The sequence below is a fragment of the Lagopus leucura genome, unplaced genomic scaffold (genome assembly GCF_019238085.1).
Source record: "Lagopus leucura isolate 7727_CA_CO unplaced genomic scaffold, USGS_WTPT01 59664-0_obj-0_obj, whole genome shotgun sequence".
Lineage (NCBI taxonomy): Eukaryota > Metazoa > Chordata > Aves > Galliformes > Phasianidae > Lagopus > Lagopus leucura.
In genome coordinates this window covers 1,157-17,825 of record NW_024964848.1, presented here as the reverse complement: position 1 = coordinate 17,825, position 16,669 = coordinate 1,157, and the positions used below count along the sequence as shown (strand labels likewise).

Sequence of the window (16,669 nt, the reverse complement as noted above, 5' to 3'; positions counted from 1 at the left end):
GGACAGAGGCAGTGCTGTGCTGTACATATTTTATCCTGGAGGTGGGCAGTGTTAGTTCTTAGCTGCCTCTTCCTAATTTAGCTTTTGTCATTTGAAACTAGTAACTCTTCAGTAATTTGGAGTTACTGCTGTCTGAAAAGGGAGGAGGATTCACGTAAAACTCTTCTTGCATGTGAACATTATAGTAAGCAAATATTTTTAAAGATCTTTGGGTTTACATGTTGGCAATAATAATGTTCTGTTTGTTTTAGATGTAAACAATGTCTTGTCAAAGCAGCACTCGCTCAGCAAAAGACCGATATCTGTGTATCCTTACTATGCCTCGCTGGGAACAGCTCTATATGGAAAGGAAGGGCCACAAATAAAGAAACCAGATCCAGTTACAGTGCCGCTGGACCCCTATATCTGGCAGTTCTTACGGAGAAAAAACACCCTCATCGAAGCGATACGTTCTGAGATGGCAAATTGTCATTGTGAGATAGAATGGCCTAAAGGCAACTGTGCGGAGCCAAAAGTTATTCTGCATCCTTCAGCTGCTTTGTCTGAGAGGAAGAGATCAGTGGCTCAGTTGATCAGGACATGGAATGCGGTAGCTTCCACAACATTTTCATACAGCATATCAAAGTACAAAGTAGAGAAGCTTAAAGTAAGCGCAGAGGTGTGGGAAGTCATTAGAACCAGCATTAACCATGATGAACTTTTGATGATCTCACATCTTTCGAAGGATTTACTCGTTGTAATAGGCCACAAAGACATTCTGAAGAATGTTGTCCGAGAACTGAAATTGCAGATAGAAAAAGTCACCAGAGAAATTGAAATAGAAAAGCAAACAACTGAAGAAATAGTGATTCTGAGTCCAGGGGATTTTGCAATTTTGCAGAACATCGGTCTTGAAGAAAGGATTCGCGTAGAATTCCCAACTCTGCAGCTAACTTACGATTATTTGCAGAAGATAATTAACCTATATGGACTGCGTGAGGAAGTTTATAAAGTGAAAGGGGAGATATTGGTTAATATGCAAAAAATGGCAAAAAAAAAACATTACTCTCCACCCTTTTGTTTTCCAGTTTTTACAACGTATTGATAACGAAACCCTGTCACAGAGCCTGTTTTTGTCAAAACACATCAGTGCCTTTTATGAGCTTGGCCCAGATGCTGTCCTTCTGAAAGGAAATGATGACGAAACTCTCCTAAAAGCAGAAGAAGAGCTAAAGAAGGAACTGGACTACAAAAGCATTACTTTAGAAGATGAATCCATCCTCCAGAAGGAGGAATGGACAGCGCTCACTGAGGAGAACTGCTGTAATGCAGCCGTAACAGTCACTCAGAAAGAGGGTGAGATCATTGTTGCTGGCCTTTCTCAAGCAGTAGCGAAAGCCTTTGAAGAGCTTTTTAACTTTGTAGATGAGAACACGCAAGTACAAAAAGTCATCGGAGGAAAGCCCACCGTAGTCCTAATGTACATCGAGAAAGAGAGGGCCTCTGTCTTGGATGACTTGAAGAATAAAGGTGTGAAAATTGACTTCAGTAAAGTTATATCCTTGAGCGGACCGAGAAGAGAGGTGCTGAAAGGAACTACCCTGATTGAGCAAATGCTGTCCGGGCTGCATTACAAGCGTGTGGTAATTAATGAGCCAGGAGCCAGGTCATATTTCAAAGAAAGAGAACGCTTTTTTGCTGCCAGTGTGAAACATGAGTGTAACTGTCTAATCAGACTGGAAGAGCAGCCAGAAGAGTATCTGGAAGAACAACAAGCACACACTAACGTAGGCAAGCGCTATACACAGATGACTGTGCAGGGAGTTCTAATAGAGGTTTATAAAGCCAACTTGTGCACTCATCACGTTGATGTTGTGGTGAACGCTTCAAATGAAGACTTGAAACACATTGGTGGCCTCGCTTGGGCACTGCTCCAAGCAGCTGGTCCAGAGCTGCAGGCTGAGTGCGATGAGGTGGTGAGGAAGAACGGGCGTCTGCAGGCTGGGTGTGCAGTGATCACAGGAGCAGGGAAGCTCCCCTGCAAACAGGTCATCCATGCTGTTGGGCCCCGGTGGAAGGAGCAGGATGCAGGAAAGTGTATGCACTTGTTAAAAAAGACCATTAAAATGAGCCTGCAGCTGGCTGAAACATATAATCATCGCTCCATAGCTTTCCCTTCTGTAAGCGGAGGGATTTTTGGCTTCCCGCTGCACAAGTGTGTAAATGCAATTGTGTCAGCCATCAAGAAAACCCTGGAAGAATTCAACGGGAAAAGCAACTTGAAGGAGATTCATCTTGTGGATATCATAGAGGATAACGTTCAGGCTTTCATCAAGGCACTGAAAGAAATGTTTTCAGATGATGTACCTCTTAACAACCCCGTGCAATCTCTTAACACTCAGACCAACATTGTTCATCAGCCTAGCAAAAGGACAGCTTCTCAAAGTGGCATGAACTTTGCATTGGTAACAACTGAGGAAGGCCTTGACATCATGCTGAAAAAAGGAAGCATTGAAGATGTCACAGTAAGTGTTTTGAGCGGCTGTTTGTCCAGGCTGATGTGAAGCACATTTTTTTAAATATGAAAAGGGGAAAAAAACGAAACAAAACTTTAAACAGAAAATACAGCAAACAGAATCCCTGTGTCCATCATCTGGATGACCTGATTGCAAGAATGCAGCCAAAATATGGTGCTTGTGCAGAGACTAAAGCAGGTGCCCAGTGCCACGTAATGAGTGTCCTGCCACAGGAGAGCAGCTTGGCTGCTCTCGGACCCACCGTGTCCCATAGCAGCACAGCTGATCCATGCCTGTACTGCTGAGTCCTCGGCCCAAAGCTGCCCAGCTCACCCTGTGCTGTAGGGTACTGACCTGGGGAATGGGGAATGCAGAATTTTAACTTTTTGTTCTGTCAGGTTGAAATTTATTCCTCTGTTAATGCAGCTTCTGTACTGCTTCAAGCAGGCTCATGGTGCCAGAACTAAGCATATGTCTTCTCTATTTTGTTCCAAAGCCTTGTTAACTCCAATTGCTGCCCTAGAGCTTTACTTGCAAATCAGCAGATAGGCTCTACTTGATGAATTGATGCAAACCTTTAAAATCTTTACTTAAAGCTGGAGTTCTTGCTTATGTGTTTTTCAGACAGATGTTGTTGTCATCAGTGTTGGTGGAGATCTACAGCTTGACAAAGGACAACTTGCCAAAGCCTTGCTAAGCAAGGCAGGACCAAGGCTTCAGGCAGACCTACATGACGAAGGCCTGGGAAAATCACATGGTGAAGGATCTGTGTTCATAACAAAAGGTTACAGTCTGAGTTGCAGTTATGTGTTTCATGCTGTCGCACCTAGTTGGTCAGAGGGAAGTGAATCTGCAGTGAAGGTACAAGAGTTTTTATTTACTTAAACTCTTAATTTGAATGGACCTTATAGAAAATTTAATGCAACTTCTTTGAAATGAGAGAGGCTATCCTGGGATATGAGTGAGTTTGGGCTATTTATTTAGCTGTGTTGCTCGCACCTTGTTGACTGTCATGTTTTTCTGATGTGCATAATTCCATGCTAAGAGACAGTACTTTCCCTTTTAGCTAAATTGCACGTTCCAGAAAAACTAACTTTCAGTAATGGAAAAAATAATTGTGCTTTACAGATCTTGGGCCGGATCATCACAAAATGCCTGCAATCTGCTGAGGAACTATCTTTGAAGTCCATTACTTTCCCAGCGATTGGAACAGGGATCTTAGGTTTCCCAGGTTCTGTTGTTGCTAAATTGCTGTTTGACACGGTGTATGAGTTCAGTAATAAAAAGAAAACCAATTCTCTTCGGGAAGTTCACTTTCTGTTGCATCCAAAAGATGTAAATAATCTTCAGGTGAGTTACCATGCTTTTCTCTCTCAATTACATGCTATTCTGTTTGGACCTATCTCGTGGTATGTGGCCATGTGTTGTTCTCCGGAGAATCTGCAGGCTGCTTGTTGTCATATAAAGCATAGAGCAGTTTGCTGACAATAGCTTTTGCACGTAGCTTGTCCTGTACAGCCCTGCTTGCTTCCTGTCCTTTTCTATTCCTGGTAATAATGCAGATGAAAGTGTAATTACTCTTTCTATCTTATGAACTTGCTTGATTCTTCAATACGTAAGGCTCACCTGCAGACAGACCTGCTGCAACTTCTGCATAGATGTCTTCACTCTTGGGAAAGGAATACTTTCCATGGGTTTAGATCAAGTCTAAGAAGAATAATGATGTTAGGATTGCATGCTGGTAAAATTCTCCAGTGGAAAACAAATCAGTATTCTGCATCCCACTTTTTTTCAGTGTCACATTAGAACAGGTTTCTCTGCTTTTACTCAAGTTATTACAAGGGTTGACTGTAGTTTCCTTTTCTAGGCATTTTCAAATGAATTTGAGAGACGGTGTGGCAATGATGTAGATGAGGCTAGCGAAGGCACAGGTAAGTTTACTGTTATTATTATTAGCTTTTAAATTTTCCAGGTGGCGTATTCATGATAGATACTTAGATAAGTGATAAACGTGCTATTCCCAAAGTCCACGTGCATGTTGTAAAGGCAATATGTAGTATTTTCAGGATGAGCGTAACGTCTGAAACGGTGCTGGCGATGCTAAGGAAAAAACATTCTTGTGATTCATTATCTGGATGTAGTGTCCACACAGTAAGGATAGCAGAAGGCACAAGTGAGGTTCTTTTCTTTTCTTTTCCTGCTGCAGTCTTCCCTTTTCTTCTGGGAAGAACTAGTCAGTTCCTGGTTATGTGTCTTAACGGGGCCTCTTTGGAATGCTCTCAAAGCTACAGTCAGATCAACAGCGAAACCAACCTGAAATGTCTTCAGTGCTGTCCAGTCTAATGGGGCTGCAGAGTGTAGAAAATGAATATTTGTTGAAAACTCGATCAAGTTTTCAGAAATAATGCATAGACAAAAAGTTGCTGTCATGTGGTAGAGAACCTGCCCAAAAACTCCCTTTGAGACAGGAGCAAAGGAGTGAGATTTCTATAGAAGGAATGTGGTAAAACAAGTTTGATTTTTTCCTACTATTTCAGCGTAAATAGCGATGATGGGAGTAAGTGAATGTTGGTCTGAGACTCCCATGAGAAGGAATGATTTTCAGTTACTGATGTGGGCAGTGTTCTCACAGGTGGAGTCCAGAGATGAACTGTGGTCTCTGCAGGCACTGTACCCATGAATGCTCCTCTGCTCAGTGTCTATTTCTGTCCTGCAGCTTTCTTTGGTCCCATTTTAAACCCAGCACAGGATGTATATGAAATGACAATTGGCTCCATCAAGTTCCAGGTGGCCGCTGGTGATATTACCAAGGAAACTGGAGATGTCATTGTAAACATATCAAACAAATCTTTCAACCTCAAAACAGGTATTTCTGTTGGTATTATGTGTGGATATAGTGCATGTGGTTGGGATGACTAGACAAGGTGAGTGGGAAGCTTTCTTGCTATTCTGAGCTACTGGATAATGTGTTTTAAGACTTGCAGAAAAGGGAAATTAATAACTTGAGTTTTTCAATAGAATCTTTTCACAGAACATCTCGTAGATGAAGAAAGATGAACCTTATTGTGGTTTTTACCTCAGTGAAACTTTTTAGGTTTCTCAAGATGTCTTTTTTTTTACTTGAAAAGCATAAGCCTGAAATTTAAACAATACTATCTAATTATAACCTGTGCTTTTTCCAAAAATGAGAGAGAGTATGGAGTATCTGATTCTGCCTTAGGCAGGAATTAACAGTAGTAACTGTGGAATCATATTCTTCTTCTCATTTAAGGTGTCTCTAAAGCAATTTTGGAAGGTGCTGGGAAAGAGGTTGAAAATGAATGTGCTGAACTAGGTACGGTGCAACTTTTCTGTCCTTTCTGAAGGCTCGCCTGCATGACGGGGAGTTGGTTGGAATTCTTTCTCAGTGCCTGCTGTACACCTATCTGTCTTATGCACTGTGTTACATCACCTGCCTTTAATCAGTTAATGTGATATATGTAAAACATCTAGCAAGGAAGGGAAGAGGCATTTTCAACTCAAAAGAGAGCATCTAAACCTTTGTAAAGGACAAGATCTCCCTATGATTGCATCCTCTAATTCCAGTAAAGCTTTTAAGTGATGTAGACAAGTCCACAGAGAAGACAAGTGTGAGTTGGGAATGATGTTAGCGGGACTCTTAATAGAGAAGCTATGTTTCATTGGGAGTAACTCTGTGCCTGCAACTTCTTTTCTTATCCCTGAGTGAAAAAATGTTTGCCGTTGTCTTCAACAGCAACCCACTACTGTACCCTCTGCATGACTAAGTGGGAAAATCTTTGCATCTGGGTTCCTGCCTTAAAAGAGGCGTTTGTGGATGAAATTGAGCTAGTGAACAGCAAATACAATGAGTGGGATGTAAGGATGGAAAAGTACTTGGCTTAAAAGCCTGTTTGCAAGCTTCCCTTATTTTGATAACAGAACTGAGAAAGTCTGTGGTGTGGAGGTCAGCTCGCAAGACCAACAAAAGGAAAGAATTACATGGAGGAGATGAGCAGTCTCGTGTAAAGACTGACTGTAGTACTTAGTCTGCATGAAGTTTTCTACAGCTGCAGAGCAAACTTGGAAAAGGAAGGCACACAAAACTTTATTTGGCAAACAAGGCAAATAATTCATAATCATAAAATGAATCCCAGAAAGTAAAAATAAAGAGAAGGGGTATTTATCAGCATGGGGAAAGAGACTTGGAGCTCATCCTGGGATGTTCTTGTCATCGTTTCTTATCTCCTAATGACAATTACTACATATATATGTTGTAAAGAATTGTTGATTGTTTATTTACTCCTGCTTACGTTTCAGCCTTGAAGCCTAATGATGGCTATATAACCACCAAAGCAGGAAGCTTGCCATGCAAAAAAATAATCCATTTTGTTGCTCAAGATGATGTTAAAGTGCCAGTCTCCAAAGTGCTTCAGGAATGCGAATTACAGCAGTGCACCTCTGTTACCTTCCCAGCGATTGGAACAGGTTTGTCTCTTCTTTTTGAAGTGGTTCAGTACATGTAATTCTGCAGATCTCAGAGCTGAAACAATTAGCTTGTCCGGAAGGATAGTTCTTTAATAAGAATATATTCAGAAACTGCAAACTTCAAAACCGTCACTGGAAACTTATGAAGAGACTGGAAAACTTCATCTTTGCAGTTAGATAGTAGGTAATGAGTGCTCTAAAGCTACTCTTTCTTGATAACAGGGATTCAAATTTATTTATAATATATGCATACGTTTATGGAGAACCAGAAGTATTTGTTACTACAGCATGGTATGTGAAGCAACTCATTGGTTAAAACCAGGGAGCGAATTCTCTGTCGGTAAAGTCAGTAGATGATGGAATTCTGTCTAGCAGACACACAAGTGGGTGTGACATGGATGGAATGTGAGCACGTCAGAAATGTCAGGTTAGCCATTTTTGCTTCCATGTTTTTTCATTAGAGCAGCAAAATTCCTTACAGTAAGAGAACTCAGATTTAGAGTTTCAACATGAAGAAACCTCTTGTGTGAATAAAACTAGAGCTGTTCTAGGAGTAAAGAGTTCCCTGAGAGCCAGTCCTGTGGCTTGTCAGGTAGGTACCCAGGCCATATTATCAACATCATTACCTTATCAGTTGCTGTGTCAGCAAAAGTAAGCTTCGATTTCCAAATTGACAATTGGAAGTTAGTTGAGTCACTTGTGACCCATGTGACTACAGGAATGATTGTAACTATTCTGTTAAAGATGTTATAATCCTTTTCAAGGCTAACAATTTGTTACTTGTTCCAGGTCAGGCAGGCCGTTTTCCAGATGCAGTAGCTGATGAGATGATGGATGCAATAACTGACTTTGCAAGGAGCAACTCTACTCCATCTGTGAAAACTATTAAAATTGTCATTTTTCAGTCATATCTGCTGAACGTGTTCCATACAAGCATGAAAAAAAGAGAAAATCCTGGTAAAACAAAATCAAAATCATTTCTTTCCAGGATGGCATGTAAGTAGACATCACTTTTAAATAGGGGCAGTAAACCAATCCGTTTTATGTTATACGTTCCCAGCTAGTGCTACTTACAGCATTTGTGTCTCTCGTTGTAGCATTCCTGATCCCTGAGAAGCATCCTCCAAAGGAAAAACGCAAAGCAGTTTTGGAAAATAAAGTTGATCGGGCTGTTGTTCAGATTTGCGGTGAAAATGAGAAACAAGTGGAAGAAGCAGAAACCTTGCTGAAAAGTACAATTCTGAAGGAACAGTTTCAAAGAGAAATCAAGGATGACTCCATCTTGGATTTTGATGAGGCAGAGAATGAGGAACTGCGTGACCTACAGAAGAGATTAAATATTGCTCTGTTCTTGGGAGACAACTTTATTCGAATTACAGGATTTAGCAAAGATGTCTGGTTTGCTTACTCAAGTATCCAAGATATGATCCACAGGGTTAAAACTGCTAAATATGAAGCGATCAAGGCAGAACTTTATCAAAACTTAATTGAGTGGAAATATTTGGAAAAAGATTCCTATGTGTCCTTTGACAGTATGACAAATATGTGCTTGGAAAGTGCTTTTATAAGAAAGCAGAAAGATGTTTCAGTCGTCATTAACAAGAAAAAGTACATGGTGAATATAGAAAGTAGATATGCTACAGATGAGGAAGGAAAACGTATAACACACGTACTGATAAATCTGCAGGTTAGTAAAAGCATCTTGATGAGTTGGGTTGATATTCACACACAAAGCTAGGTTGCATCTAGCTGAGTCAGAGTAAGAAATAGGAAGTATATGTAGAATATTGTGAGATACTTTTTGTCCATTTCTGGAGAAGGTGTTAGAGTGGGAAATTTGAAACTGTTGGAAATATAGATAACACATTCAGAGGTTCTTAACAGGCTTACTAGCAATGATTAGACATGCCTGTAGCACTTGTCCTTCTGAATCATTTGTATTCTCAAGACGGGCCCTCTTCTATTTATTTCAGTGATTTCCATCACAAAGAGCTATTTTTCTCCTGTCCTTACAGGACTCTTCCTGGTGGATTACTTTTCTTCACCCTGCTGTCATCCAGTTTTACAGGGGCTCATGTTATATCTTAACGGGATCAATTATTTTCCATTTAACACTTGGAAAAAGAAGTCAAGTGCCTCACATATTCTGTCAGATGTTTGTTTATTTTTGCTTTATTACCGAAAAAGATGTTGCTTTTGAGAAGATGATACCCTCTTGATTTGATGGAACCTAACATGCTAGATGTGCTCAGTGAATGGGTCACTCGTTGTTAGTGTTCAACAACAGAGCTGAATATGAAATAAGAGGAAGCTTTTCCTCTTTTTTTGCTTTTCATGCAAAGAGTACATTATTGGAGCTCCAAACCTCGTCTTCCTTCTTCAGATGCTTTGCTCCTAGTTGTTTAGAATTAAGTGCCTGTTCCTTCCCCAGTGTGGGCAGAAGACAAATAAAGACATTGCTCCTTCTTTTAATGGTGAAGGAGAACAGATTTGTCTAGGAGCTGCCCCTTTCCAAGACATCAGTTGTCAGTGTGATGACATCATAAAAGAAAGCATCTTACTCTTCTGGGTTTTGTTTGGATCGTTGCTTGGTTTTGTTTCTTTGTTTTTAAAAGACAGACTCTTGGCTGACAGTAAGTAAACAGGCAATAATGATAAGCTATAATAAGTATAGGCTTTTCAGAGGAGTTTGTAGCGGGGCATATTTCACTTTAAGCAGTGGATTTGGGTAAATGATTGGTTTGCTTCTTCTGCAGATCAGGAATCAACAGCACTCCCTGAAAAATGGGACGATATGCAAAATCAGCAGCTCAAAATAGTGAAATTGAAACCAGATACAAAAGACTACAACGAAGTGAAGGAAAGGTTTCTGAAGACCACTCCGTCACTAAATCTAAAAATTGAAAAGGTAAAAGCATGTAATCATTTCTAAGCATAAATACAGCTAATGAGTAATGATAGTAAACAGTGGAAAAAAATAAATTCAGTTGGAATTTGTTGGACAAGTCTTTACAGCAAAAGAAAGGGACACAGTTTTTATCTGCTTTCCTAATTGACTTAAACTGTGTGTGTGTGTGTGTGTGTGTGTGTGTGTGTGTGTATTTAAGCAACTATCTGAGAAGATTGAACAAAACCATCAATAACCACACAGTTGTTCAGTGCCTGTGATCCTTATGACCTTCAAACCTGGTGTAAAATATCTCTGCTCCCAATAGGAAACTACTTATGAAATCAAGTCTTATGATGCTGAGAAAATGCAGAATATGGCTATTTTCGTTAAAGTGCCTATATGTATTGTCTCTGTTCATGTAGCTACTACACATTCTTCTCTTCTGCTTATTCATAGAATGGCTTGGGTTACAAAGGGCATGTAAGACCACTTAGTTCCAACCCCTCTGCAGTGGGAAGGGCCACAGAATCAGATACTGAATCAGATAGCAAAACACAGCAAGCGGAGAGGATTCACTATCCAGAAACAAATGTAGAGCAACTTGCCAGTGAAGGTTGTGAAGGTAGTGAAGACTACTGATGTCTTTGTGAATATTTGTTGTTTCAGCACTATGTACTGCTCACTTCTGGCAGTGTAGAAGCGTATGAAAGATTGCTTGCTAACATGTCACTCCTCAATGGGGTAGCACTGATTTGAGCTGGTTTGGTTACATGAACCCAGTTTTGATGTCATCTAGTTCCCTAGTAAATTTTTCAGGCTCAAGCTGTGAGTTTCAAGCATTGTCTTCTTCTGGAGTGATAGGGGACTCAGTACATCTGTGTGTAAGCATCTCTTCTGCAGAGCAGCCCACTGCTCAACAGTCAAGTTGCATGAGAATTTATTTAGGATGTTCCCCCAAAGAGCAGGGGATTAGTGACAGCACTGTCATCTGATTAACTGATTTAAAGGAGCATTGGTTTAATGTTGCAGTTGAGGTATTTGGTACAAGTCTTCAGCAGTTACTTCTGATGCCCCTGGTGAGCGTGCTCTTTTCTTCAGTGGAGCAGAATATTTTCTCCCTTAAGCCACGTGTGCTCAGCAGGTGGTTGATTTGTGTATGACCCAGAAGCCTGCAAGACTATCTCATGTTGTTTCCTATGGATTGTTTCTGTTGCATTCTGGGTTGGATTCTGCTGCTTGCCACGCTGAAGTCTGGAGCCACGTGCCCATCATATTTTATAATCTAGTATCCATGTGTTGTAGCTGGGAGGAGAATCTTGGAGCACTGGGTGATTGATACACTGATGTTTTTCATAACAAGAAGAAATGAATGTCTTCTTCTCAAACTTTGCAGATCGAAAGGGTACAGAACCCATCTTTGTGGAAAGTCTACCAAATAAAAAAGTGTCAAATGGATGCCAAAAATGGCAACAACAATAATGAGAAGTTTCTGTTCCATGGGACAAGTGCAGAATCATTAACTTTCATTAACAACTATGGATTTAACCGCAGCTATGCTGGAACGCACGGTAGTGTGAATTTCAGAACTACTTGTTTTCCTGGATGGGGCTAGGAATCATTTGCTACACTACCTGTGTAGTGCTGACATGTATGCAAAACTGTTTAACTTGCTAAATCTCTCTGTTGCAAATAAAAACCAAAATTGCCACCTCCAGAGCTTGTGAATATCTGGAGAGCAGTTGCTATTAATTAATTTTTTTGTTTGTTTTTGGTCTACAGCTGCACAGTATGGAAATGGAACTTACTTTGCTGTTAATGCCAGCTATTCTGCTAATGATACCTACTCAAAACCAGATGCCAATGGGAAGAAGCACATGTACCTGGCTCGAGTCCTTGTTGGACAGTATTCCCAGGGGACACAAGGAGCAATTACTCCAGCAGTAAAGAGTGTTGGCAACAGTGTGGATCTGTTTGACAGTTCAACTGATAATGTGAACAATCCATCCATGTTTATTGTATTTAATGATATTCAAGCTTACCCGGAGTACCTCATCACTTTCACTAGATGAGCATTTTGATTGCAGCCATGATTGCATGTCTCTTAGCTTTTATGTTATAAATCAGTCCTACAGATCAACCAAATATGCAGTGAGAACTATTTATAGTTTTATCAAATTAATTTCTAAAGGCCTGTTTATGTTCAAGCAGCCTCTGGTTCTTTTTGATGTCCTGAGCATAGACTAATGTTTTTCCTCTCAGAGTAATAGCTGAATGCATTTAAGACAAGTTTAATCTGGCATGTGGTCTAACAGCAGTTTCCAGTAGACGTCCCACGCCTCCCCTATTGTGATCCTCCATGCTGTGTTCTGGCCATCCTAGCTGCAGCAGTGCTGGTGGGGGAGAGTGAGAGACAGAGTGCTTGGTCTCACGTTTCTGAAAGAGTGAGGAGCTGTCATCAATTATGATGCCGACTGTCATTCACAGTTCTCAATAAATGAACTATCTGTACTTAATGGGCTGTGTTTGTCTGAAATGATCTCTGGACATTTAGCATTTGTTTTGAATGGGTCAGTTATTGAGTGCTTGGAGACTGACATCGCTAATGTGGATTTACTTGCTTTTAATACAGAAGCCCTCCCAGGCAGGTCAGTAAGAGGTTCTGTCACTGTGAGCTAACTTGCTACCAGCAATTAATGGCTGAGATACCTAGGTATAGCCTAAGAGAGCCAGGAAAGTGGAAGTTGGGAAGATGCTTCTGTTATGCACCAGCTGTAGTGTAATGTCCTTCCTCTGATCTTAAGCAGGAAAGAACAGGGCAAAGGTGGGTTTTTTTTGTGAGTTTTGTTTGTGGGGTGGGGTGAGTGGGTCTTTTTTAAGGCCATTTTTTATTTTTCTAATGCTGATTAATTCTTCCTATATTGTTATGTTGGCCCACGATATCAGAGGTGGATGTTGGTAGTATGGCAGTAGAGGCTGAACCTTCCATCAGTTTTCTATTACACTTTGCTGCTGTGTGACAGATGACAGCAGAGGAGCAGTCTGACATGGAAGTGTGGAATTTAATTCCTCCACGTGGTGAAAATGCACTGCTAATGGTAGTGGCTAAGTTGAACAAGTCATTTGTAGCTGAAAACTTGCTCTATCTAATAGTGTTCATTGGCTCTTTGCATCTGTGGTAGTTTCCTTGGAAATAAATAGCTATTACTTTTGGAGCAACTTACATACCAGCTTGCTACTAGTTGAATGTATTACACTAATGTTGTTTTCATGTATCCCGTGCAATCCTTTTAAAATGAAACTTCATCAAAGATTCTGAAAGCCAATAGCTTTTTCCACACTCTGTTTATTATGCAGAGAGAAAACTAAGCAAAAACCCAGCTGGAACTTAATTTGCCCACCGTCCTGCCTCAAATTTCAACTGACACATCTTCTCACGGGGCACAGTAATTCTGACACGCTGCAAGCAAGCTAGACAAATATTTTGGAGACAGGGGTGTTCAAGCATTTCCCTTTGGGTCTCTTCTAAAGTTCTCGCTAATGCCTCACCTGTAAGCTTCAGAACTGGTTTGTCTTACTGTGCTTGTTAGCAGAATGTATCTGACTTTCTGGGGGCATAAAGTGGATGCCTTTCACGACTAGTCAGATTTTTGTGAACCAGAAACATGGGCAATTGCAATGGTGTACGGGCTTCTTTATTTTTGAACTCTATGTTCAAGTTACTCTTGTAACTTCTCTCAACACCATTAGACAGCAAGTGGTTATTTCTTTCCTTGTCAAAATGGGAAGACTACACCCTTCTGCACAACACCCTCTTGGAAGAGGCAATATTGTTTTGTTCAGCAAATAAGAAAAAATTAGAAGTGCCTGTGCAGCTGCTTGTTGCTATTTAAATTTAATAACGGAGAGGGCCGAAGAGAGTCAGTCTCAGATGGTGCTGCGCAGGGAAAAGCATTCTCTACATTACAGGTGTGCTTTCAATTAACTTTTATCTGAATGATTGTAATTAGAGATTTTACCACAGATGTTCCTGGAATAATTACTTTCCACTTCCTTGCGCAGTGCACGTTTTTAGGAAATGGGCATGGAGACTATTTCTCCCTTCAAATACTTTCTCAATTATATTAAAATTTCTTGCTCTTTAATGGTTTTAATATCGAGATTGTCTTAATACTTTTCTTTTTCAGACTCCTACTCGATTTTCCAGGACCTCAGAAAAGGCATTTAACAAAATACGAGTTGCATTTTATTATGCTTGCATCTAGGGAAACCAGTTTCTGCAGTGTTCTAAATTTATCTTTGGAGTTGAGAATTAATTGCTCGTTTTGTTTCTGGTGCTCAACACTGGTTCTACTTTCCTTCAGTTTTGTTCTGAGTTTATGAAGATAGAGGTCTGATTTGTTATTGCACTTGTATACAGATCTTAGCTGATGATCTTGTTGCACATCAACTGTTATGATGTGTATTGGATATGAAAGACTGAGCAGCTATCCTGATTTACATGAAGATTAATTGTGCCTCTCCGTGCATTAACTAGCATTTTCTTGGTGTCCTGTTGACATTTTTGCCAATAACATGACATTGTGAAGTGGCAATTAGAAAACACAGGCAAAGAGAAGCAGGCTCCTGCTTCGCTTGGGATTCTAAGCTACATGGGATCATGTTATTCCTTTGAGTTTTAATAAAAAGCTGAACTACAAATTTAGAACAGAACGACAGATCTGAAGGTAAGATTCAGTGAAGGGAGAAGAGCAATGCATGAAGCAGAAAGACCGAAGACAAAGGGTCCTGCCCTCTCTCACATTAGATCCTGCCAGATCCACAGCAGGTTTTAGAATGTAAGATGATGGGCTGAAATTTTTCTTAAATATATGTCATAGCCTGGGATAAAAAATAATAATACCCAAGAATGGACAGTGTCATTCATCTTTCTCATACGTTTATCTATCATAATGTGATCTTTATATCGTAATGGTATTCAGTCAAAACTAGTTATGGGAAACCAAGAGGCTTCTGCAAATAGCACCTCCTAGATCAAAGCAACAGTATCAAATAGCACATGTGTTGGTTTCAGTTTAACAGACAGAAGCTAAGGCACTAACAGCATATCTGCAGAGAAACTGGTGTTCTCTCTGCCTATGAAATCATTATGGGAGAGAACTTCCCATTCTCTTCCATCAGAGTACATCAGGGCAGGAATGGCCAGGTGGGGATAGGGGGAACTGGGTTCACCTGCATATGCTGGAAGATCAGAGATACAGGCCTTCTGGACACAAATTCTCCATTAATGCTCACTCAATTTAAGTGTACAAGAACAGTTGGAAAGGACACTGTGGGAATTATACAGAGTAAATCTAATGTCATTGAATGCCTCCACTACAGCCTTCTCCAACAAGTCCCAAACCACTTAGCCTACATATGACCACTTATGACAATTCAGATGCTCTGATGGCAAAATTAAAATAAATCTAATATCAACAGATGCTAGAAATCCAAATACTGTTCAGTAAGTTACCTTATACCTTCTAGTTTTGTCTCTTTCTTGTAAGGAAATTGGCAAAGGATTGAGGGAAAAAAAACCCAAAAACTATTCCCATTCTGTCAGTATGTAGAGGTAAATAAGGAAAAGGAACACTGCTCCCTAAGTTTCCATTTGGGACCTCAAATTCTCCCTTATTTCATGAGACTAACACCTTACTACCACCAGGTTGAGCATCTTGCTGTAACGAGGGAAACAAAACAAAACAAAAAAAGACCTTTCTGAAATAATGTTTGAGATTTCTGTGTATCAGCTTTCAAAGGCAGGCAGAAACATTCGGTGTCTGTTTATTTAAACTTCCGTCCAAAATAAGGCCTTGTTACTGTTGGCTCTTATCACTGGCACGTTTCATTTTCCTAAGTGATCACTGAGGTAAGCAGGGATAAGACAGAAAATAGAAATTTTTCTGGTGATTAATTTTGTGGTCACAACAGGGGGGCTATTGAGATGGAAATCCCATTAAAAGTAAGCACTGCATCTCTATTTCAAGAATTTTGAAATTTTAGGCTTACACAGGCTTATACATTTGACACACGTTTTGGCAGTGTTACTTTCCATCTTGCTCTGAGTGCCATATGACAGCTGCAGTAAGGTTACCAAACAGGAAAGAGGTACAGAACTCCAGAGCAGACCTGCTGAATGGCTTGTCCTATCTGGTCCTCCCCATTCCCTGGGCATCTCCTTATTTCAATGAGGATATTTGCCATTTGGAGATAGGTATGAACAATTTGACCGGTTCTCTTATCTAAAATCCTTTTCGTGGCCACTCTTTCTTATGCTAAGAAAAGGGGAAGAGAGAGGAATGGAAGCTTAGAGTAAATGACAACATTTTCTCTTTCCACTGTCTGCTAAGCAGCCTGGTTCAAACGCAGTTCCTGACTTCTGCCAGCAGCTCGCGCCGTTTGTGTTCCTCGCACCCAGAAACACAAGACTTGCAACAGAAATCTCTCCGGAGCAGCACTAGGGCTGGTGTGGCAAACAAGAGGGACAGCACAAAGGCTGTAAAGGAGAAGCATCCCTACTTCTGATCCGGGTCATGTGTAAGAGCAAAATGCAAAGGGAAGGCAGGAGATGTACAATGTAAGCAGCTCTGCTTCTAATGAGAATAATAGGGTACAAATCAAAAGAGTGTAGTAACAGGAGATTCACGCTAAGGCAAGATAAGTACATAAAAATAGTTCTCATTTACCATTTCCTTTGCTTCCTAAGGGCAACACATTCTCCATCTAACCAATACAAAAACACAGTCGGATATCCAACTTG

At 40.4% G+C, this 16,669-nt stretch overlaps 1 protein-coding gene across 1 annotated transcript; it reads left to right on the top strand.

The window, feature by feature from the left end:
* Positions 1–251: 251 nt before the first annotated feature.
* On the top strand, positions 252–12,383 carry LOC122191877 (protein mono-ADP-ribosyltransferase PARP14-like; the record flags this gene model as incomplete). The annotated part of the gene is made up of 13 exons (XM_042892281.1): positions 252–907; positions 999–2,504; positions 3,120–3,356; positions 3,624–3,845; positions 4,363–4,426; positions 5,212–5,361; positions 5,767–5,829; positions 6,813–6,980; positions 7,770–7,976; positions 8,057–8,671; positions 9,737–9,888; positions 11,264–11,438; positions 11,650–12,383. Coding segments are annotated over 13 exons (4,505 nt in total), but the record flags the coding sequence as incomplete, so codon positions are not given.
* Positions 12,384–16,669: the final 4,286 nt, after the last annotated feature.